The 23,241-nt window shown below is 42.2% G+C and overlaps 1 protein-coding gene across 1 annotated transcript; it reads left to right on the top strand.

Annotated features, from left to right (window-relative positions):
- The first annotated feature begins 6,380 nt into the window (after positions 1–6,380).
- Positions 6,381–20,999, top strand: npm1b (nucleophosmin 1b). The gene is made up of 11 exons (XM_061079558.1): positions 6,381–6,444; positions 6,741–6,823; positions 7,267–7,386; positions 7,497–7,590; positions 7,705–7,796; positions 7,983–8,044; positions 8,180–8,252; positions 12,256–12,354; positions 16,583–16,678; positions 16,777–16,851; positions 18,383–20,999. Exons 1-11 carry the CDS (start codon positions 6,396–6,398, stop codon positions 18,434–18,436), a joined length of 897 nt encoding a protein of 298 aa, XP_060935541.1. The 5' UTR covers positions 6,381–6,395; the 3' UTR covers positions 18,437–20,999.
- The last annotated feature ends 2,242 nt before the right edge of the window (positions 21,000–23,241 follow it).

Below are 23,241 nucleotides of genomic sequence, written 5' to 3'. Positions count from 1 at the left end.
GCCAGTGTGTGTGTGTGTGTGTGTGTGTGTCTGTGTGTGTGTGTGTGTGTGTGTGTAGGACACAGAGAAAAAGAGAGAAGGGAAAGAAGCAAGTTGACAGCAGTAAGAATGGACAAAATAGCACAGCAGCATTATGGGATTGTTATAGATACAGGAAAGTATTTGAATGGACGTCGTGCTTCCTCAGTCATTGATCGATACCAGCAACATGGTGGGGGAGCATGTGTAGAGAGAGAGAGAGAGAGAGAGAGAGAGAGAGAGAGAGAGAGAGAGAGAGAGAGAGAGAGAGAGAGAGAGAGAGAGAGAGAAGAGAGAGTTTCTGCCCCGAGCTACAGAACCCAGTCTGTGGACTCTCCAGCTCTTCAGCTCCACTGGCCTCACTGGTTCTCACAGATTAAACAGCTGTTACCGTAACTTTTCTAAAAATGTGTCATGAGTCATTCTCCTGCCTTACACCAAGTTTCCGCTTTCCCTTCAGCTGACGGTCTAAAAGAGAGGAGGGCACTTTACCGCCCCCCCCCCCCTAAGTGCCGGGACACAAATGGACACCTCTGTACATGCCCACCTATCAAGACTGTCTCCCTCTTTTGCCTCCGGACCCCTCACGAGGCGGCAGAGACGTTTTCTGCCACGAATGGCAACAAATAAAAAAGAGACCTCCTGTTTTTTTTTTTTTCGCTTTTCGACTTTGTACAATGTAGTAAATGCATGTTTCAAACCCCTTTTTCTGTGTGCACTCGGAAAGTAGCGCTGCAGTCGGCTGCCGTCGAGGCCGAGCTCCTCAGCGGTCACGTGGTAGTGGATCGGTGGAACCGCTGATCAAAGATTCCTCATTATGTTCAATTTAAAGGTGTTTTATATTAAATGATATTGTGACTTTTTGAAAAGATGACAGACCTTTCTGGGTATTTTGTTCTTGCCTCTCCTTTTCCTTCACAGTGTTTGTCACTATTATGAAACCCATGCAATAATGCTTTATGATTTTAGAGAGGTAGTTAGCCCCCGGTGGATTTAGGGATGATTACACATGAACGTTTCATAACCACCCGAAGGTAAGATAGCATCAGAGTGTATCAAAAGGACAGAGCAATACCTTCATTTCTCTTTATACATAAAAAGTGATGACTGCAGCGCCCGTGTGGGAACGTGAAGCGAGGCGTCGCCGAAAAACTGCAATTGTGCTCAGCAAAAAAACCCTCTCTGGGTAAATAAAGGTACGGAGAGCGATGCCAGCTCAAATTAGAATGAGAGCGCTGGAGAAAGTACAAGTTGTGCAGCCGCCAAGTGAAACACAAGTTGTGTTTATGTTTTTGTTCCAGTGATTTCAGTGGAACACGTTCACCGAGGAGTCAAACTGTTTCATTCTTGCACAGTGTGAAAAACAACTTGAGCGAGACTGACATGATCGGTCACAGCAAACAAGAAACTGCAGTTTGATTTTGTTCCCGTTTTTCCAATATTGGTTTTTGCTCTGAATCAAATGTTTTTATGGTCACGATTCATCTTGTAGCTGGTCGGTCTGGTTCCAGGCTAAAAAGATTTTATAAGATTCTTTCTGTATCACAAATTTACATCTGGAATTAGAGCTGTTCAACATGTGGGCTTCCACCATCTATTACCTGGGAGATTCAATAAAGCTGCATCAAATTCTACACACTTATTGATATCAGTTGCCTAAATATACCAGATTTTTTAAATATCATGATAAATGAATTATTCCCGGGGGAAATGGTGAAATCTGGAAATGTCAAATACAAAGAGAAGAATTCCTGAATTACGTGACAGCACTAACACCTGATGGGTTCATCTCTGACTCATTCCACATCCTTTCAACAGGTTTACGTGATAATCCGTTCAGTTGCTTTTGTCTGATCTAGCTGACAAACGAAGCTACAACCAAAACAAACAAACAGACGAGAGTGAAAACAGAACCTCCGTCATCACATGTATTTAGCTGGATGTTGTTTTAAGGTTTGGAACTATTTATTCAGCATTGACTTCCACGGTTCTCTGTGTGAATGACGGCCACCTACGCACCAGACAGTCGTAAACACTGTTATCGCCACATCGGCCCTATCGCACAACTGCTTATCACCCGAGTCATAACAGAAACACGGAGTCTAGAAGCTCAGTGAACACATGGTTCAGTGTCCTTGCTCGTGAATAAGCCTCCAACTCCGTGAATGGGCCTGAAACGCATCAGCCCTCAACTCAAGATCCACTCACAACAGTTCTTTGACCTGTTAGTAGGGTTGAAAAATCCTGGGAATATTCAAAGTTGGAAACTTTCCATGGGAATTAACGGGAATAAACGGGAATTAACGGGAATATACAGGAATTAACGGGAATAAACGGGAATATACGGGAATTAACGGGAATAAACTGGAAATGTTGTGGGTAATTTATACTAACTGAGTTTACCTTGTCATATACAGACATAAATATAAACATTTTGTTTTGTCATAGGCTGATTTGAGCCCTGAGGAAACTTTGGGCACTTGACTATATGCTTCTGCATCGTTGTGTCATTCTTAACATAGGTCTTTGCACAGTATTTGCAAATGTACACAGCCTTTCCTTCTACATTGGATGAGGTGAAATGTCTCCACACATGAGATAGTGCACGTGGCATTGTTCTGTAGAATAAGATGAGAAAAACACTAATGCAATGCCAGAGATATAAATAGTTAGCCAAACAATAGGAATCGTCTGTAAAAATATTTTACAATTAATGGATAAATGAATAGAAATAGTCTAGATGAACAGATGAACAATCCTCAATCAGCATGCTAATATATTTTCCCCAGTAATATCATCGAAACTTACCTGACTAGTCCTGCACACTACAGCAGGCCTCAATAGCCCTGCTGTAGAGTGAAGGATTCTGGGAGTTATCTGTGCATGTGATGGAAGAATGCACAGTGGAGGGTTGAAACTCAACATGCAGTGTGTGCTGCATTCCATACATCTTTAAAATAGAGTTTTGAATGATGTTTTTATTGCTCAGCGTTTAATTTGCTTTTTTTTGTTTTTTTCAAAATTCCCAAAATTCCCGAGCTAAACTTCCCATGGAAAGTTTCCGAAAATTTTCGAAACTTTCAGCCCCTTTGCAACCCTACCTGTGAGCAAAACGTGGTTCATCTCGGCGAAGAGGCCTTTAAGACAGATCTGCGTTTCTCAAACTCCAGGGTGAAACATCTCGTGCCTTTGTGTTTGGATACCTGCCGCTCCGATCACAGCAAGTCGATGATCTGGTTGGAAACAGCTGTCTGCAGCTGCAGCCGACCTCAACCACCCCCGGCTTTCCCTCAAACACAGCGCCTGTGTTCACTGGGGTTCTCAGGCCGCCCTGCCTGGTTGGGATCCTGTCAGTAGCCGGCAGTTCTCCAGGTGACGCCTCCTCAACCTCCTCACCCCCCCCCCACTTCCTCCGCTGCCTGCCGCTTCTTTCATCTCTCCGTCTCGGACGCCTTGAAGACGTGACTTGGCCCATTTTAGAGAAATTCCTTTTCTTTTCTTGTTTTCAAACCGTGCATTGTGTTTTTCTACAGGTGCTTAAAGATGTTTTCCTCTCCTCTCCTGTCAGGGCTCTGCAGAGTTTTTTCTCCTCGACTCCTTCTCCGGCCTTATCCAATAAAATGTCACCACACAAGATGAACAAGAGCGAGAGGCTCGGCCTGTATCAGACTTCCTATCAGGCGCTGTGTTTGGAGCAGCGGTGCCAAAGAAAATCCTTTTCACCACGTAGTCAGTGTTGTTCTCTGCGTCTCGCTCCGTCGGCTCCCGTCAGGTGTTGAGAAACACAGTAAATAGTTAAGTCTCCACGAGGCAGCTGCAGAGAGGCTCAAGGTGTGATTGTGAAACATACACTGATAAAAAAAAATCATGTTTTAAGCTTATAAATAATACTGTTGTGTGTTTATGATATGCAAGATAAACAAACCTGCAGAAGGTTAACAAATGACAATCCTCTTTAACTGACGTCTTGAATCCAAATCTAAAAAATACAACGTGCAGGTACGACAGATCGGAAGCGTCGGGTGACGTCCAGCACGCAACCGCTCGTCTCTCGGATGTGAACTCAGCTAATGGCGCTCGTTTTTCAGTGCGACGATTATTATTGAACAAACGCTGGTTGTTGTAAAAAAGTCCAGGAGCGTCGAGTCACTTCCAGCAGAGTGAGGTGAGGAGCGAGAGTGTCTCTCAGCGCCGAGACGCCATGACAGAGACTTCAGAGGAAAGTCGACCTGCTGACGTGACGCATGTTCGTGCAGCCGCTCACACATGCAGGAACAAGTGGGGGGGGGGAAGTGGGGGTCCAGCAGACTGAGGGGGGGAAGTGCAGTCTCATATATACCACATATACCAACATCTTCCATTACCATTAGTGCTTAGGTTGCAAATATGTAAACTAACTCAAGGGCTGCAAGAGTTTTATGTAAAATTCTGGTGCATATGGAAACAAATCCCTAAAGTTTTGATAAAGAATATAAATTGGTCATAAGATGAAGAGTTAATGATACAGTTAGAGAATATTTAAACACTTCTTATATCTGTGCACCTTCAGGAATCTGAACCACCTTGCATAACCAACGTGTTGAGTAAGACGTGTCCGTCAGTGTGTGTCAGTCCTGATGAAGACGTGTCCTGGCACCGAGTCATGGATTCAAGTTTTTCTAAGCGTTCAGGCGTGAAGGCCACTGGTTTCTACTGGATTCTGGTTTTCTGTGGATCCCAGTGACTCAACAGCGACTCAGCAGCTTTCTGAAGGGGATACGTGAGGAGGAATTTATGAAGGTTATAAACTCAGCTGCTGCTTCACACAATTAGATTAAGGACATTTGGGTTCGAGGTTCCTTTGCCTGGGGTGAAGCTCTGCATGAAAACTGTCCATCAGATAAATAAATGTATTAATTCAAGTAAATAAAAATACAGTAATTTCATGTGAGCTTTGTATTTTTATTAAGTTGTTCTTCAAATTAAAAGAGGAAACATGGTCAGATTTGATTCCATCAAAACAAAGAAATACATGAATTCATTAAATAAAAATAAAAATACAGTCGTTTCAGTTCCATGTTGCTCCAGGATCTTCTGTGAATGAATAGAATATGTGGTCATAATTAAATCCCGGACTAAATAAAGAGGATTGTGTTTATACACATTAAATTGTCCTTAAACCCGTCTTTTCCTCCCACAGATGAAATGATTTTGTGTAATTTGCCTGCAGTGGTTGTGTGTTTTTTATTATCAGTATATTTAAACAAGCGCAGAAGAGTCTTCACAGATCAACTGGTCCCTGGGCTGCACCTTTCATATTTTAATACAACTGACCAAAGGCCTCTTTATTTAGTCCGAACATTAAGTGACAGACATGAGGGAGAATATCTGAATATAGCTATCTGTCTATCTATCTATCTATCCATCTATCTATCTATCTATCTATCTGTCTATCTATCTGTCCTTCTCTCCATCTATCTATCTATCTATCTATCTATCTATCTATCTATCTATCTATCTATCTATCTATCTATCTATCTATCTATCTATCTATCTATCTATCTATCTATCTATCTATCTATCTATCTATCTATCTATCTATCTATCTATCTATCTATCTATCCATCCCGCTATCTATCTATCTATCTATCTATCTATCTATCTATCTATCTATCTATCTATCTATCTATCTATCTATCTATCTATCTATCTATCTATCTATCTATCTATCTATCTATCTATCTATCTATCTATCTATCTATCAGTCTATCTGTCTATCTGTCTATCTGTCAATCAATCTATCTATCTATCTATCTATCTATCTATCTATCTATCTATCTATCTATCTATCTATCTATCTATCTATCTATCTATCTATCTATCTATCTATCTATCTATCTATCTATCTATCTGTCTATCTGTCTATCTGTCAATCTATCTATCTATCTATCTATCTATCTATCTATCTATCTATCTATCTATCTATCTATCTATCTATCTATTTATCTATCTATCTATCTATCTATCTATCTATCTATCTATCTATCTATCTATCTATCTATCTATCTATCTATCTATCTATCTATCTATCTATCTATCTATCTATCTATCTATCTATCTATCTATCTATCTATCTATCTATCTATCTATCTATCTATCTATCTATCTATCTAATCTTTCTCTCTCTCTCTATCCATCCATCTCTCTATCATCTATCTACACAACGACAGCGCTATCTAGCGTTCACCTATCATGACACCCATCTCCCACGGCCCGCCCCCTTCTCTAATCCCATTGGCTCAGACCTTTCCCCTCCTTTGATGACGTTAACGCTCCCCATTGGCTCCCTCGCCTGTCGCTCAAACCTCTTTCCGGAAGTTTGGCTACCAACAACAAAGATGGAGGACGACATCTCGGATGTGAGCCGACCACAGATGTATTTGTTCGGTGAGTTCCTTCCCCCCCCACTCACCCGTGTCTCACCCGTGTCCCCCTCGGCTGCTGTCCCTCGGTGTCCCGGTCCAGGGGACATTTAACCTCCAGAGCTAGCGGGAGTTAGCATAGTAGCATGCTAACCTGCCTCCCCCCCCCTACGTCACTCGGCGCCAATTCAGCTCTATTGTTAGCCAGCTCAGCTAAGCTAACCCCCCCTTCCCCCTAAGTGCATTGTTATGTGTGTTTGTATGGTTTGTGCGTTAAGCTTGAGTTGTGTTGTTGTGTGTGTGTTTGTCTTTGTCCCCCAGGTTGCACCCTGAAATCAGACAGACGCGAGTTCAGAGTTGACGTAGAGGACGATGACACGGAGCAGCAGCTGTCACTCAAAGCTGTGAGAGAGACACACACACACACACACACACACACACACACACACACAGACATACACACACACACACACACACACACACACACACACGCACACACAAACTCCCCTGTAAATAATCAGAATCAGAATGTATTTATTGTATGAATTTGCTTTGGTTGCAGGTGGATACAATGAACATAAAACATAAAAACACAATAAGTACTACACATAAGAAAAAAACAATATATAAAATAAAAAGATATAAAAGATATCAAAAGTAAAGTAAAATGCAAGTTTTAATATATGTAAACATCAGTGTGTGTAGTTTTTACTGTTTAATAATCTCCGCAGCTGGAAGACATCAGGGTTTAATATCAGGGCTCCTCGTTTTGTTTATCGATTAATCTAACTATTCTTTTTTAAATGTATCTAACTAAGCATTATTTTGTGTCCCTCTGCTGTTGCAGGTTTGTCTCGGAGCTGAAGCCGAGGACAAGTTCCACATGGTGGAAGTCGAGGGTCTCACCTACGATGGGAAAACCACCAAAGTGCCGCTGGTCGCCCTGAAGCCGTCCGTCCTGCCGTCCGTGAGTCAATATCATACTTTCTGCATGGTTTATTCTGTAAGTCAACGTTTACATGGCTGCATTTGCTTGATGTCAATGAATAACTATTTATTTTATATGATGTTGTCCAGATGGGTTTAGGTGGATTTGAGATCACTCCTCCCGTTACCTTCCGTCTCCAGTCCGGCTCGGGACCAGTTCACATCAGCGGGCAGCACTTTGTTAGTGAGTATCACTTTTCCTTCTTCTATAATTACAGAAATCACATCACATCACATGACCCAACTAACATGTTACCACATCGTAAAAACAAAGCAGTAACGAGTGTTTGCTTCGTAGGTGTGAAGGATGAAGAGGATGAAGAAGAGGAGAACAACTCTTCGCCGGTGAAACGACCTGCAGGCCTGATGTCGGGGAACAAGCCTCTGTTGGTAGTTACCTCACTTTGTTCTTTGAGTTCATTTAGGAAAACTCACAGGGTTTATTTATTTCTATCTTTAGATAAGAGCAAGACTGAATCGTGTTTGAAATGTTTTGAGGCAGCGCTGGTGATTTGTTGTTGATATTTGAAACTCTGAAGCCTTCTCTAACAAACTGATGATTCTATTTCCTTGCAGAAAAAACTAAAGATGGATTCTGATGACGATGATGAAGAAGACAGTGATGAAGATGACGACGAGTATGTTTTTATTTTGCTGTCACTTATGTTTAAAACATAATTCACCATTCTTTACTCGAACGTTTGTGCCCAGAAGTCTGTGATTCTGCTTTTTACTTAAATCTAACAAGTCTTTTTTTTGCTGCTTTTTTCTAGTGACGATGAAGATGACGACAGTGATGACGATGTTGTGAAGCCTCAGAAGAAAGTGGGAAAAGAGCTTGAAAAGGTGAGGCCTGAGTGGAAGCTTAGATGTTACCTGTGATAATAATCTGCCATCATATACTTTACATCACATCTAGAAGCCAGGATAAATTACTATGAAAACCCTTTTCACAATTTACTGGGACCGCTACGATATTAGATCACAATTTATTAAACGTTAAACTTGCCAAACCAGAACTCCTGTGGAACAGTCTATTGATGCTCTGTTTATTTACTCTTATGAATATAAGATAATGGTTCTATATATTTATATTCACCACATGAGGCCCCACCTTACACCAATAGGTTTCCAAACATGATGTAACACAGGTAATTTGCCACTTGGGTTAAATAGAAAATATACCTGTACCCAACACTGGTCTTTAAATAAGGTAGATTTTTAGAAATATCTCTTTTGACTAACAAATACCTTTTATAATAATGTATAATGACTATGAAACAGTTATTTCTTCACCTGTTCTTCAAACTTCATCGGATAGACGGGTATTATTTGTTTCCTTAGTCATGAGATGTGTTTTTAAGCCATCTGCAGGTTTCAATATTACCAAGTAGGAATTATATTTAATGTTAAATTTTAGTTCTATGACTTCCATCACTGCTCAGGCCAAACTTAACGTCCTTGTGGAATCTCCAAGCTTTAATCCAAACTTGATTTGAGTGTCTTCACTCCTCGGTTGTCCACCAGGGGTCAGGGTAGCCAAGGACCAGCCCTCAGATCCCTCTTGTGTGTGAAAGGAATTTCTGCCCACTCCCCTTCTGTTCCAACCACATCATTTAAACTCCCACAGACGGTGTCCTATAGTAGCACTTCATCTCGGCGGGCCCTACCCATCCCTGCACCCGCTGACCGGCCACCTTTTTTTTTTTGTATGATAGAAAACATGGAACTTTTTCATCCTGTTGGCTCATGCACCCACCTGTTTTCTGCGAGTAAAACACAGGGTCTGTGTGGCGTAATGATCGGATTTCTCCTCTGTAATCTGCTTGGATTCTCACCGTCTCACCAACACGCCAGCACTGTGTTATCCTGCACACACACACACACACACAGACACACACACACACACTCACAGAGTCAGACATGCAGAAACTCACTGTAGACATGTACACTCAAATGTTTAACTCCTTCTAACTTTGGGAAACATGCAAACTTTAATAAGATATATCTACAGTACATATGCAGGAAAGCTCATTACTCACAGTTTAATAAACACACACACACATGTACACACACACACACGCACTAGTGGGAGAAATCTTCCCCCCCATTTTTCTGAAACGCTGCATATCTTTGTCCCTCTGTCATCCCACTGTTAATATGATTGCTCCTTTTTATCGCCTCTCATGCCATTTCAGCTTTGCACCTGGCCTTTGCCTTTGAACACTTGTTTTGCGTGTTAGCACAATCACTTGCAAGTGTGTGGGTGCATGTGTGTGTGTGTCTGCCTCGTTCTTTTTTAGTCTTTTTAAACACTGTCCAAGTGCAAACTGTGCCAGGCAAAACATCAAAGCCGGGCAGATGCACATACCTGCGACGTGAGCGCCGATCCTCGCCTCAGGGTCAGATGACAGCTGAGCATTTCTGTCACCTGTTGATTTATTCTGTTGTCTTCTCTTCCAATTCCTCCTCCGTCTGCCCCCCCCCATCCCACCACCCCCACCCTTCCTCCCTTGTACGACCTTAATCCCTTTCTTCACCCTTCTTCTCCGCAGCTGTCCTGTCTTGTCTTCGGTAATTAAGGTTCTAGAAGTTCATCCAGATTTTAATACTTTTTCTGTCCTTTGTATTTGTGCTCTTCTCACTTAGTCCTCTTTTGATTATCAATGGAAATGGGTTTTGGTGGAATTGTGTGAATATTGATCGTTGCGATTATGTTTTCTTCTGTGTTTGTTCGATATGTGTTTTCAAAAATATGACCCGAGGCACGTGTGTGTCCTACGACCGACTTGTTAAATAGACATTGAAAGTGCAGTTTGAGAGTATTGCCATGACAAGTAAATCATACATCATTAGTTCAGATTATACAATTATCTTATTGTTGGCAGCAGAACCGTCTGGTGGTGCCAGTGTTGGCATTGACAACAACACACCAATTAAAAAACAAGTGGCAAAGTATACTTAAACAGAAAGGATGACTTCCTACTGCAGGATCTGAGCCCCCCCGGAACATGGGAATCATTGTGGAAATCATAAACGTTATTTCTCGTTATGTCACAAGAATAATTATTTATCTTCAAGCACATCTCATGCCTCCTTTGCTCCCGTGGTAGAACCTTGTGATGAACTGAAACATGAGTTTGCAGCACTGAACATCTGTGACTTCTCCAACACATCGATTGGGATCCCTACACTTTTTATAATGTAGACTGTGATCATGAGTGTTAATACTGGGACTCGAGACAGAAACGTATTTTAATTTGAAGTTTTAGCACCAAGTACCAAGCAGTTTAGTACCCAGCCCGGGGTTAGACTCCATGGGGGCCATCCACAGCTCCACTAAGTCCACCTGAGTGTTAATTTGGGGTCTTTTCATACATGTTGGGACCATAAAAAGTTATTTTTTACAGTATTTACCGGCTCTGTCAGTAATTTACTGCTCCTCTATGTCTCTATCATTTACCCTGCACACTTCCAACCAGGTCAAGCATCTACATTGAGTGTGGGATGGGATGTCTGACCTTTTATCATGCAAATGCAAAAAGTTGTAAACCTTTCCTGAATAGGGAAAACTGCACTTATTTAAAACAATATGTAAAAAGTTAAAGTTGAAAAACGTTTAAAATGAGAACAAGAGATCCAGCCACACAATTGGAAAAACATTTAATCTAAAACCAGTGTAAACTAAGAACACATTCACGGCTGCATCCACGTAAGAGTGTTGTCACTACGTTGGAAGTGATTCAATTTGAAAAACAAAATCCCAGAAAACACTTTTGAAGCCTGAGTGAAACAACCTCCCAGCATCTTGTGTTACCGCTCCAGGACATTACATGTGTAATTGCCTTGTAGCAGTTATGTCAACACAGGCAATTACACTTCTAGCCCATTCCAAGGTGAATACCAGTGATTGCAAGGAAAGGGTTGGTGCTCAGGAAATGCAGGTACTTGCCTCGGCTATTACAAGGTAATTACACAGGTGCCTGAGAGCAATGGAAACCTGACGGGAAGGCCTCCAGTGTGGAGGAGAACAATGACGGGTTATTGGGGCACTAAGTGTCTGATCAGTGAGAAATTACCCAGCGTGTCTCGAGTTTCCTCTGTAATTTGATGGTGGCGATGGTGCTCGGAGATAGTTTTGGTTCAGATCCTCCCTGGTTTAGCTGCAGTTATGTTTTTAGCACAGGCTGGATTAACCTTTCTTTATTTACTGAGATACTTATCCAGGATAAATTGTTAATGTTCAAGAATTAGCCGCGACTGCTGCTTCAGGTTTTTGTTTGATGACTTTGTGCTGTGATCCGTTTTTTTAAAAGGCGTCTACATGTGCAGGGTTGATATTGTTATGATGTCGCAGGGATGAAAGAAAACGATGTGAATGCCTCCTGGCGAAAAGACTGAAGAAAATTAACCACAAATGCAAACACTTCAACAAATGTGGTTTGCATTACGGTTTAAAATGCCAATTATAATTTGTCAGCTATAAAAGAGGCCTGGCAATTAGTGCTTTGATATGGGAGTGTTCAAAAACAACAAGCCGGCACCACCAGAGCCCCAGAGAGGCAGATATCCAACGAGATAGAACAAATGTATAAACACGTTATGTTCAGGGTTGATCTTTTTCACGAAGTGTTAATAACACTCACAGGTTTGACCAGGATTGATTGTGATTTATTATTGAGTTTACATGTTTTCATTAGGCTTCTGCTATAGAGACAATGATCTGCTTGTTTTCTGCAAAGCACACTGGTACATTTCAGCTGATTAAAGCCCCTGTAAACAGCAGGACATGGTCCAGAACGGTGGATGTCTCATTGAGGAATTTCTCTTCTTTCTTTTGCTTTGTCAGAGTCGAGAGTTTTCGGGAAAGAAGCCCAACAAGACCCCGGTGAAACTAAACGGCCCTGCAGGGAAAGCGTCGGGCTCTGCGGTGAAACCACAGATTAAGGTATGGAAAGACTGAATCACCTGCTCGGCTCTTTGCTAACTTGTGGTTGTGCTTGTTGTTATTGAATTAAGTGGCTGACAGCTGCTGGGCTGCAGAACGAGGATCAGGTGTAAGGTTCAACTAAGAGCCAGGTTTTTTCCAGCACTGTTTATCAGAAAGAGAAGGGGGGGGGGGTGCAGACTTATACGTGCATTAAAGACAGACCTGTGTGTTTTTGTTTTTTTTACTAATGTTATTCATATTTCAGCAAAATAATGGGATAGGGTTCCAAGTTTGGTGAGCAAGTCAAGAAATGAAAGCATCTAAATTACACCCCTCCCTATAAAATTCCCCTTTTACTCCCAGATCCTACGCTTGTTTCTTTTGTGAGTTTAAATACGTTTTGAATTAGTTAGACACAACACAGCTGAAGTTGTGTAGTTGAATGAAATGCGTCACGTCTCGCTTTAAGTGTCAAATAACGATGGGTAATGGAAGTGGCAGTTTTAAAGAAGAGTCGACAAAGAGGTATGCAAAGATCTACTGTGACACTTAGACACACTTTGATTTATGGGTATTGTGTTGCTTAACTTGTAACAGCAAACTCTTCGCAGCAAAGACATTAACTCTCCAGGAGAAGAGCAGACCAACAAAACAAATGTCCTCTATAAACCACAGGGAAAATGTGTCCGGACACGCTCCGAGTTCTTTTCTTTCCTGGAGATCTGTAAAGTAGTTTTTGCATAATCCTGCTGAGAATAAGGCAAACAAATAAAAGGGAACAGGGGTGAAAACATAACTTCCTTCACGAAGATAATAAACCCCCCCAAAAGATCCTGTACCAACAACATGACCTTATTGTGTTGAGACGACTTCTGCTTAAATACGTGAGTCTGGAAAAACACGGTGTGCCTATAACTTGGAGTAATTGTTTGTATTTATGTGTATTTACAATTAAAAATGTTCCAAAAAGAACGAGAGAAACTTGAAGACTTCCGCCCACTCCGACCCCGAGGAATGTGATAAATACACACTGCAATTAGTCCAACCTGATAGTTAATTTCTTGAATGGAACATCTCGGGACTCTCAAAACCCAACATTTGAACTCTGCCTCTCTTTTAAGCAAACATACCTGACCTCTAAACAGGTCCCCTGGGGCCGGGTTTAAACCCGTGACCCTTCGGCCTGACACCTCTTGTCTTGGGTTGCAGCCACTTTTGATGCCCACCCCCCCCCCCACAACCCTTTGTAGCACACGCACAGATCAGAAAACACACTTTTGATAGTATATGAAGTTCTAGGAGCATGTTGCTGTGACACAAATGACCGATTGAGGCTCAGTTAAGATAAGTTTTCGCCATAAAGCCTGATGCACGTGAGAAAATCTCCATTTCTCGCGTGACACTTTGATAGAGAGCTCAGATTTTTATCACGTTAAGCCCTAAGCCCCCAGAGGTCAGTGTTCTAGCCTCAGGGGAAAGTGCCGTGGATTCAGTCGTGTCCGTTGTCCAGACATAACACACTGGCTCTTAAAATGCTCCGAGGGATTAGCCGATGGCCGAAACCATCCCAGCAGTTTACCTCTGTGGCCTGTGATGCTTGGACTGCCCCCCTTCCCCTTCTCCACCTCCACACAACAACTGTTCCCTCTCTGCAACCTCTTCACACCCCTCACTTCCTGGACACACCTTCTCCCAATTGCTCTCATTACTGGCGTTTGATGTCTGGTGCAGCTTGCGCTTCCAGATGCCCCTGAGCAGCGAGGAAGCAGGCGTGGGTTGTCTGTTTTTTTGGGTCCTAAACGCAGGTGACTGGTCATTAGATTCCCTCGTCAGATCTGCTGCCAGCGCCGCGACTCGCAGCCGCTCTCGGCCCCGGCGTGTACACGGCACCTCCTTGCGTAACAAGCCTGTCATGAGAACGAGCTAACTCGCGTCGCTCTAATCTGGAGTAACTTTATCTCGCAGCTGGTGTCTTTTGATTGATGGCTGTGGAGACGTCGATGCTTTCAAGCACACGTCAGAGTCGTAAAGTTGTTAACCACTTCACTCAGGCTTATCCCAGAGGGTGTGAGTCATTGTTTTAACGACTGATTGACATGTGTTGCAGCAGGTGTCTACGCTTGTTAGCGCTCGTTTATTTGACCTGTTAATGTAACGTATGCTTCTTTGTCTCACTTGGTCTCACTCTACCGAATAATGTACCTGTTGTGCATGAAGTCTATGGAACCACAGTGACCTGACAGTTCCCCAAAGCCCAGATTCCAACGCAATGATAATCACCATCCCAGACGGAGCTGATGAGCAAAGGTGTCACAGCCATGTGTTGGCACTGGATTGAAGACGAGCGATCGCATCACATGATGGCGTGCTTGTGATTAAGTTCCGTGTCTCGTGGCATCTGTAATCAGTGTCTGGCCCAGATGAAACAGCGTGCTTGCCTTGTGTGTTTATCAGCTGTTTCAGGTCCACAGCTGTCCCTTGGAAGTGGAGAGCTGCCCGTAAATAATAAATGCGTAGTGCATTCGTCTGGCCGGGAGCCAGCAGAGTGTATGTGCTCTTCTCTTGTAGCGTGGCATGTGTGTCAAAGTCTTTTCTTTTTACCTAATACCTTTTGATCTATGCTATAAAATAGCAGATCTCTTAGGGACAGGGACACATTGTTGCATGTTTTTTATACGAGCGAGATCATTTGTTCTCTTAAGAACATTCCACCTGTTTTTAACTAAACTGCGTCGCCTCAAGTGGCTGAAGGGATTTGGATTTGGAGAATTTGTGAAGTTGAACCGGTTCGTAAAGAAGGAAAAGTTGGATTTTATCAAGACATTATGTTTGCTCTTTTTCTGAATGCAACATTTTGACCCTCTGCATTTCTGCATTTCAAGACCTGTGGTATAAACTGCACATATTAACAAAGGAGTGTTATAAACTACACAGGTAACACGTGTACCTGGCAAGATAGTGAAATACTCTTTGCTTGCTCTATGCTTTTATTCTAAATAAAATTAGACAATATTCTAACAGCTTAATAATTCTGCTGAAATTAGAGTAGTTCTTGTTAAACCAGTAGATTTTGGTTTATTATCTTGCGTAGAAAACTGAAGTATCTGAAAAACTTGAATGTATAATTCAGTCTCGTAGGAATCAAGACCCCCGACCCTGAAATGATCAGCACCATTCTCTGTCCGACCCAGTAACCTGAAGAACAGTTAGTGTTTTTATCCACAAACCGAGCAGAACCACAAACCTGTCCACATGTTGGTTTGCAGAAGGTTGTTCTCTGAGTTGCTCTCTCTGCTCTTTCAAATGTGTGTCTGGCTATCAATGAAACCCTGCAATTTCGCTGGATTCCACTCTGGCTTTGCGTGTAGGGACAAGCTCCGGGGCTTGTGTAACGTGCAGTCATGTTGCCCGACTTGTGTGTTGTTGTGTCACATTCAGACACTTCCTAATTGAGGACCTGTGGGGCCTCCGCTGCCCCAGTCTGGACACACCTGTGGGTCGGGGGGGGCGCCGGCTCAGGACTCACCCGGCTCTTTTCTTCACAGACACGTAGACGTCTTTGTCGGTCAAAGTCTCGTCTTCCACGTTTCCAACGAGTTCCCCGGTGCTTCCCCCGGTTCTTATGAACTCGATGATTCACTTACAGATCACAAAAGAGTCTCACATTGTCTCTTGGAACTCATTGCATTGATTACAGGATACATTTTATTGTAAAAACAAGCACAACAGCATTTGCCCTTTGACTCTTTCTCCCCCTTTTCGATGTTAGGATTTACCTTCAGTGGAAAAAACCCATTCGATAAACAATCTCTCGTGCTCCTCTGAGAGCCGGGGCTTTCCCTCTCCTGCATGCAAACCATAAAACACATAATCTGTACCTGATGTATTTGTTAAAAAGCAGAGATGGAGTAATTAGGCTAGAATTCGCTGTCCTTTCGAATGCTTTTATCCTCTTCCAGCTGGTTACCCCCGCCAAGTCTGTAAACACAGACCTGAAGAAATGGGTCACATAGAGCTGCAGCACAAACTGACATGTCGGGTCAGCAAGTGAATCCATCACATATAAATTAGAATTAGCAATTTAGTGTTGAGTTAATACAGATAAAAGTTGCTGAACCTGAGTAGAGGAAGAAATACTGTGCTGTAATATGGAGCTATCTTTTCTTTTTTGTTATCTACACGTGTATAAATCTCTTTATTTGTCGTATCAATCAGTGTTTCTTATCTGGCTGATGTATTTCCCAAGACACCTGTCCCAGGAAAAGACAAACCCCACGCCAGCCCGTCCAAAGCTCCGTCTCTGTCCGACGTCAAGAACAAGTTGTCCACAGCAGCAAAGGAGGTAAGACTGACTGGTGTACTTTTAGTTTGTTGGTCAATGACCAGTTTGATCGTCTGATTCCCAGTTGAACTGACGATTTACTGTCTTTCTCCCATCAGGGGAAACCACTACCGAAGACGGAGCAGAAATTTGAGAATTTCGTCAAAAGTTCTTTTAAAATCTCTGATAAAAAGGTACGTAACCACGAGTCATTTGATTACATGTATATATATATGTTTTGATTGTGTATTGTTCTTAGATCCCAGACTAACAGGAGTTTGACACTGATGTTTATTAGAGCCAGGACTGATTTGGATTTTTGGGGCTGAAGCACAAACCAATCTTAGGGAGTAAAGAAATTCCTATATATATACATATCAGAAGAAAAATTGTCAATGATTCCTTACATGTCGTCATCAAATTAGTGTGACAAGGAAATCCAACTGAAGATCAACATTTAATAGTTTAACAATTAACTAAATTATAAATATAAACATATAAATCAAACCTAAATTAAGGAGATAAACAAATGTGCATCTTCTCTCCATTATTCTGTAAACTAAAAGTCACATTTTAGATCTGACATTATACTTATAATGTAATTTACATACATTTCCTGCTTCTTAGCTTTTGCAATCTACACATTGAGTTTTGTAAACCATTGAGCCAATGGGAGAAGTCGCTCCCGGGTTTCTAGGAATCCCTGGAAACATCAATCTTCATCTGAGCTTATGTCGGGCTGGGTTCCATGATAGATCCCCAGGAATGCGTTATTGTTCCTCACGCTGTCCTCGCTGACCTTCCACTGTCCAGTCAGCCTCAAATGTCTCTCGGGCACGGCGTGTTCTCCTCTGAATCATTTCCATTTTGTGTCAGCGGCTCTTTCGAGATGGAAGGGGAGTACACCTGCCAGGCCCAACTCTTTCCTGGTGATTTACTGAAGTGTGTGTCTGTTGCAGCCTTAATGAAGGGACGGTGGTATGTGGATGGTACCAGCCTCTTTCACATTCAAGGCCTTTGACCACCAACCCGAGTCAGGGTCTTTCTTAATGCAGGACTTAAATCTCCTCTAATGCTTCTTGCCATGTTCAGAAGATAAACACCAGCTCCTGCACATTGTTTTGCAGAACAGGAATTAATCAGAGAAAAGCCTGTAGATTATCACGTTATAATAACTCCTCTGGAGCCGAGTCTGCAAAGCGTGCCAGGTCTCTGTGCTCTGAGCTGCTTTTCAGTTTTGAGATCACACACAATTGAATATATGAACGTGCATTTGTGATTTCAGAACGTTAGCTGTGCAGTTGTGGGAGCAGGTGATCGCTCTGCAGAGCCGGGTGGGACGGGGGGGGAAAGAGAGGGGGGTGGAGTCGGGTCGGGGAGCGCTTGTTGATCCCAGTGTGTAGAAACATCTGTGGAAGTGCTTTGGTTTCATCAGCCAAGCTCTGAGATCTGTCAGACCTGGAGCACCTAGTCATATACTCTGGTATGTGCTGCTGCCCCCACCCAGCCCCTCGTCGCCCCCCCCCCCGTCCCCCCCCGTCCCAACGCAGCGTTCCCACAGGCCAGACGCACAAAAGCATGTTGTAGTAGAAGTGAGTCATATGTCTCGTGCTGTATCGCACTTCATTTGGATGATTTATAATTTCTCTCTCTCTCTTTCTTCCCCTTGTTATTCTGTGGTTATCCCTCTCTCTCCTCTCCTCTCTCTCCGCTCGCCGCCCTCAGGTGGTCCGGGACCTCTGGAGCTTTGCACAGACGCTGAAGATCGAGAAGAAGTAACGAACCCCCCCCCCCCCCCCGACGCATTTCTATGTTCCGCATCCTGCACGACGTTTAAAGGCACAGTCAGCCAGATTCCCCATCAGCCTCATTGTGTCCTCACCGTTCACTTTGAATCGGAGCGAACGGAAGGAACCGATTCGTCGTTGTTTAGATACGAAGAACTTCCTGGAGCTCCATTTGTTGTCCCCCCCCACCAACACACACACAAACCCACTTGTCCATGACTTCTACACCAGCCGATCTGCGCCGCCTACAGGAAAGGAGAGGCATCATCTATAAAGACCTGTCTGATTCCTACAGGACGGAAATAGCTTCTACGACTTTAACACTTTCACCACCTGCAGCTTTTTATAGCAACAATAAGTGATAGACGTGTATCTGGCATTTGGCTACAGTGAAGTTTTAAATTTTGGTATTTAGAGCCTAAAACTGACAGAACAACCTTTACCTTTGATTTATCTTTCGATTTTCCCCTTTTCCCAAATAACTAACATAGTTGTATGTTTGATTTCTAACAGTAATCCTACATTTTTTAAACTACCCGGAGTCGCCACTGATTTAAACATCCACTTTTTTTCCAAATACCAATTTCAAACAAATTTGACATGACACAAAATTTGAATTGGAATTTGGGGAAAACAGTTCATATCTTTGCCTGCAGGTGGCGACTCTGCATATCTGAATCTTAACTCCCTTCCCCGGCCGGTGGTGCTTGTTGCATCGAGCTGCAGGTGCAGAGTTGTTGTTTCTGCCTCGATGAACAATAATACCGGCTGAGCCTGGTTTCAGGAGCTTTGCATCCGAGACACCGCGTCTCCTTGTTACGTCAATAATGCAATTGGAGATATTGCAGAATGTGCCTTTAAATATCTGTGCTGTAAGCTGATATAAGTCCGAATCCCATTCTGTGTGAATCTGAGGAGTGTGTACAGGAAAGGTTGAGACAAGGGGACAAGTTTCTGTCATCAGCCAGTGGTTATATATGGTTTTATGTTTTGTTATTTTAGATTCTGTCTGGATTTACAAAGCATAAATCTGTCAGTGATGTGTTTTTACAAATGAAAAGTATACTGTAACACACAGTAACTCAATGTATATGTTTTTGGCCTAAAACACCAAGATATATTTGTCTGTCCCCTGCCATGATGAAGCAAATGAATCTAAAACAATTCACTTTAAAAAGATGCAAACTAAGAACCATGAGATTGACGTGTCTTCAGCAACGGGTCCAGTTGTAAGTTTGAGACTTTCACATATCTTACGTTTTATCTGTTGAGCAAATAAGAAAATAATCCATCCTGTGTCTTTTCCAAACCTGAAACTTCTGGACAGTATTATTCTTTACCTTTTTTATGTATACTACATTTTAACGCTTACGTTCCTGAGTGTCCTCTTAACCTGTAAACGTTACAGACCTGCTGACGCGGTCTTTCAGAGAGGTTTTCTCTTGAGTGTAAATTTATATCAAGCCCATTAACATCCTTCGTAACCTGTGAGGGTAATAATTACAGTGATTACAGCCAAAAATCATCTGCAGCTAAAAAAAAAAAAAGCTCATAAGCACAGTACTCAAAGAAATGCTCCAGAGTATTATGAGGCCCAATAAACCCAACGCAGATGTCCAGGTTTTTCTTTAAAGTTACATTACCTTTGAAAAGTCTTTTGAAAAAAAGGCTGTTAACAAGCCCCAGGAGTTTATTTACGAGTTGGCACCGCTGTCATTGATTCTAAACGTCGTCCAATTCATTAAAAACAGATAGCGAGCCCATGATAAGAGTTATTTATGACGACGTAATCATAAGGTCCATATCAGAAATATGACATCAACCTCAACACGATGCTTCGCAGGATCCTCGTAAAGAACTGCGCCCGCTAATCGTTTGTTCTCGTGTGTGTCGGCGCTCTGATGACAACGAGCAGGCGCTGTGCTTAGAACGTGTTTATGATCCTGTATAAAGCTTTTTATGAGCCCGACGCCGGCAGGTGGATCCACGGCCAATCACATGACTCGGTTCAACCGCCTCGTTGGTTAATTAGATTTGAAATTCCTTAGGTGATAAGTTGAGTACTCCCAATTAATTAGATGGATTTAAAGTCGCCCTGATAATGTAGCTTAATCTGAGAGTTAGATTTTTAAATATGTGTAACTTGGTGTTTGTGGTTTCAGTAGAAGCAGGTTGTCAGTGGGAGGAGTTAGTTTGTCATTGATCTGAATTCTGAATGATTTCTCTTTTTTTATACTTTTTATGCTTGTATCGAACTCAAAGAACGTTTATTTCTTGCTTTTATTTACAAGTATGGCAGCTGAAGAATTATCCTTTCTTATGTGTTTTTTTGCTTAATCCGCCCTTTTGCTAATAGCTGGTTTTGCAGCTTGGATCTGTTGTGCTGGTGTTTATTTGAAATGTTCTGTAGTTTGATGTGTTTTGTTATCGTTTAATTTCAGCGTTTGGTTTTTAGTTCGTCGTCCTTTTGATTCTGAACTGAATAATTGTGAAGCCAGTTCCTAATTTTGTTCATGTGAAATAAAAACAAAGAAGATTGGGATCTTTGTTGATAACCTGTCGTCCTTTTGAAGCTAATGTATTTGCTTATGGATTATTCCATTCATATTGCTGTTTACACGTTTCAGAGCCTGGTCTGATTATGACTCATGAAACTCGTTAAAGTTTCAATACACAACACTTTCTAGTCTTATTGACCAATTGCCCATTTTCTCACACACACACACACACACAAAAATAAACAAAAACACACACTCGTGCTAATGGTCCAGAATCTTGCCTGAGGAAACTGGAGAAATGCTAACTTGAGGCGCCGGGGTTCCAACGCCCAAACTTAGTCACATGACTTTTTCTTATCTCCCTCGCTGTCACTCGTTAAATGAAAACTGATTTGCTGTCAAATCCTAATCTGTAATCCTCCCTGCTCAGATTGTGATGGTTTGCAGCAGCTGACGTCTGCTGAGTGGAGATGATTCAAAGAAGCAGGAATCTGGATGTTTCCCTCATTATCACAATCTTACAATTACCCCCTTTTCCTCCTTAATTGTAATTACCGTCCATCTTTGTTGTGACCACTGGGTGGCAGCGAAGTCCCGCCCTAACGCCAAACCCAGACTCCATAATGGTATAAATCGATAAAAAGCTTTTACCTGAAGTGTGAGTCAAACATGACTTCACTGCCAGCTGAGCGCTTCGTGCCCCTCGGCCTCGAGGAAGTGAGTCGCTGGCGGATGCAGCGACGGGATGACGCACAATTTGATGTTGCACACAAGACGTCTGAGAGGCACGTGGAAATCCCCCCTTCGTGGTTGACTTGAATTCCAGTCCAGGGTTTGACTGAAGGAGCCTGAAGGTATTGACACGCACACACACACACACACACGCACACACACACACACACACACACACACACACAGCACGATGCTAAAGGGCACACAGACACACAGAGACACACAAAGACATATAAAGAAAACCCAACGATTCCACTTGAGCAAATAACATCCAACACCAGCAAACTGCTGACGGATTGATTCTGCCTTGATTCCTCCCAAACACGTTTTTCATTTCTGGTCGTATCTAGTTTTGACCGATATGCAATCCAGAGAACTTTGTTTGTGGCGATGGATTCAATAAAAACTTAAAAAATGTTAACTGCAACTTGTTATTCAACTTTCCAATAATCAGAATTTTTAACAGCTCGAACCGGGATTGAGGGTTTTTCTCAAAAGAAAACTTTTAAATCTCACAAATCCAATCTGCAGCGGTTCTAACCACCGGCTGTGGATGACATGACAGCTCCCTCAAAGTGAAGCCAAAGCATCTGGATCGCCCCCTGGTGGCCAGCTGCAGTTTAGGTATATAAACCCTTCCTCCATCATCATACTGGATGAAACATTACACATTAAACACTAAACGTTTAAATAATGGTCTCTTGTCTTTTTGGTTCTTATCACAGTGATGCATGTTCACGTGTTCATGTTTGTAATAAGTGGTTTTATTTGTTATTTGATGCTATAACAACATTGAAAGTGAATATGACTCTAATCTGTGGTGCAATGATGGTCGAGTTCATATCCGTTACATTTTGGTGTCATTTCTGGATTGTAGGAGGAAGTGGAGATGTATTTAATCTACAGTCTATGGTTTAAAAGATGCAAATGAAAATACTGTATGTTTATTCTGTAATTTGGGTCAAATGACAGTTATTATTCCATTGGAATGTTTACTGAAGTGGTGAAGCCAGACAGAAGCAGGTGAGCTGTGTGAGAGACGCTGCAGGGATCAGTGGCCAAACACAACTTTAGACCATTAGGGAAATCTGGCCCTTTTCTCTAATGCAGCTGTCACAGGATATGGGACAGAACAGTCGTGGTTTGTGTGTGTGTGAAGTGTAGTGTGTGTAGTGTTGTGAGAGTGTCTCTATTATTACTTCAATGCATTTCACTACCGTTGTGACAATTCACCTTACTTTAACTTATCGAAGGGAAAGTACACACGCTTAAATTGAAGGTCACGGCCGGATCTGACACCTGTTGCGTTAATAACACACAGAATCCATATGAGAATGTCTCAACCTTACTATGGTAGATGCCTTTTAATAAAGTACATTGTGATTTGAATTGAAACGTGTCATATATACTTTGGTTTAAGATAAGAAAATCCTTTATTAACTAAGCCATGGGTTCAACTTGGGTCCACAGTATATATTTATGTGTTTCTTTTCACATTGATATATGTTAAAGTGTTAATTTCTCATTAACTTGGGTTTTATTAGTTATTCAATGCTCTACATTTCAT

The sequence above is a fragment of the Limanda limanda genome, chromosome 10 (assembly GCF_963576545.1).
Source record: "Limanda limanda chromosome 10, fLimLim1.1, whole genome shotgun sequence".
In the NCBI taxonomy this organism is placed as follows: Eukaryota; Metazoa; Chordata; class Actinopteri; order Pleuronectiformes; family Pleuronectidae; genus Limanda; species Limanda limanda.
Note: the sequence above shows the minus strand (reverse complement) of the source record. Positions and strands in the feature narration are given on the sequence as shown.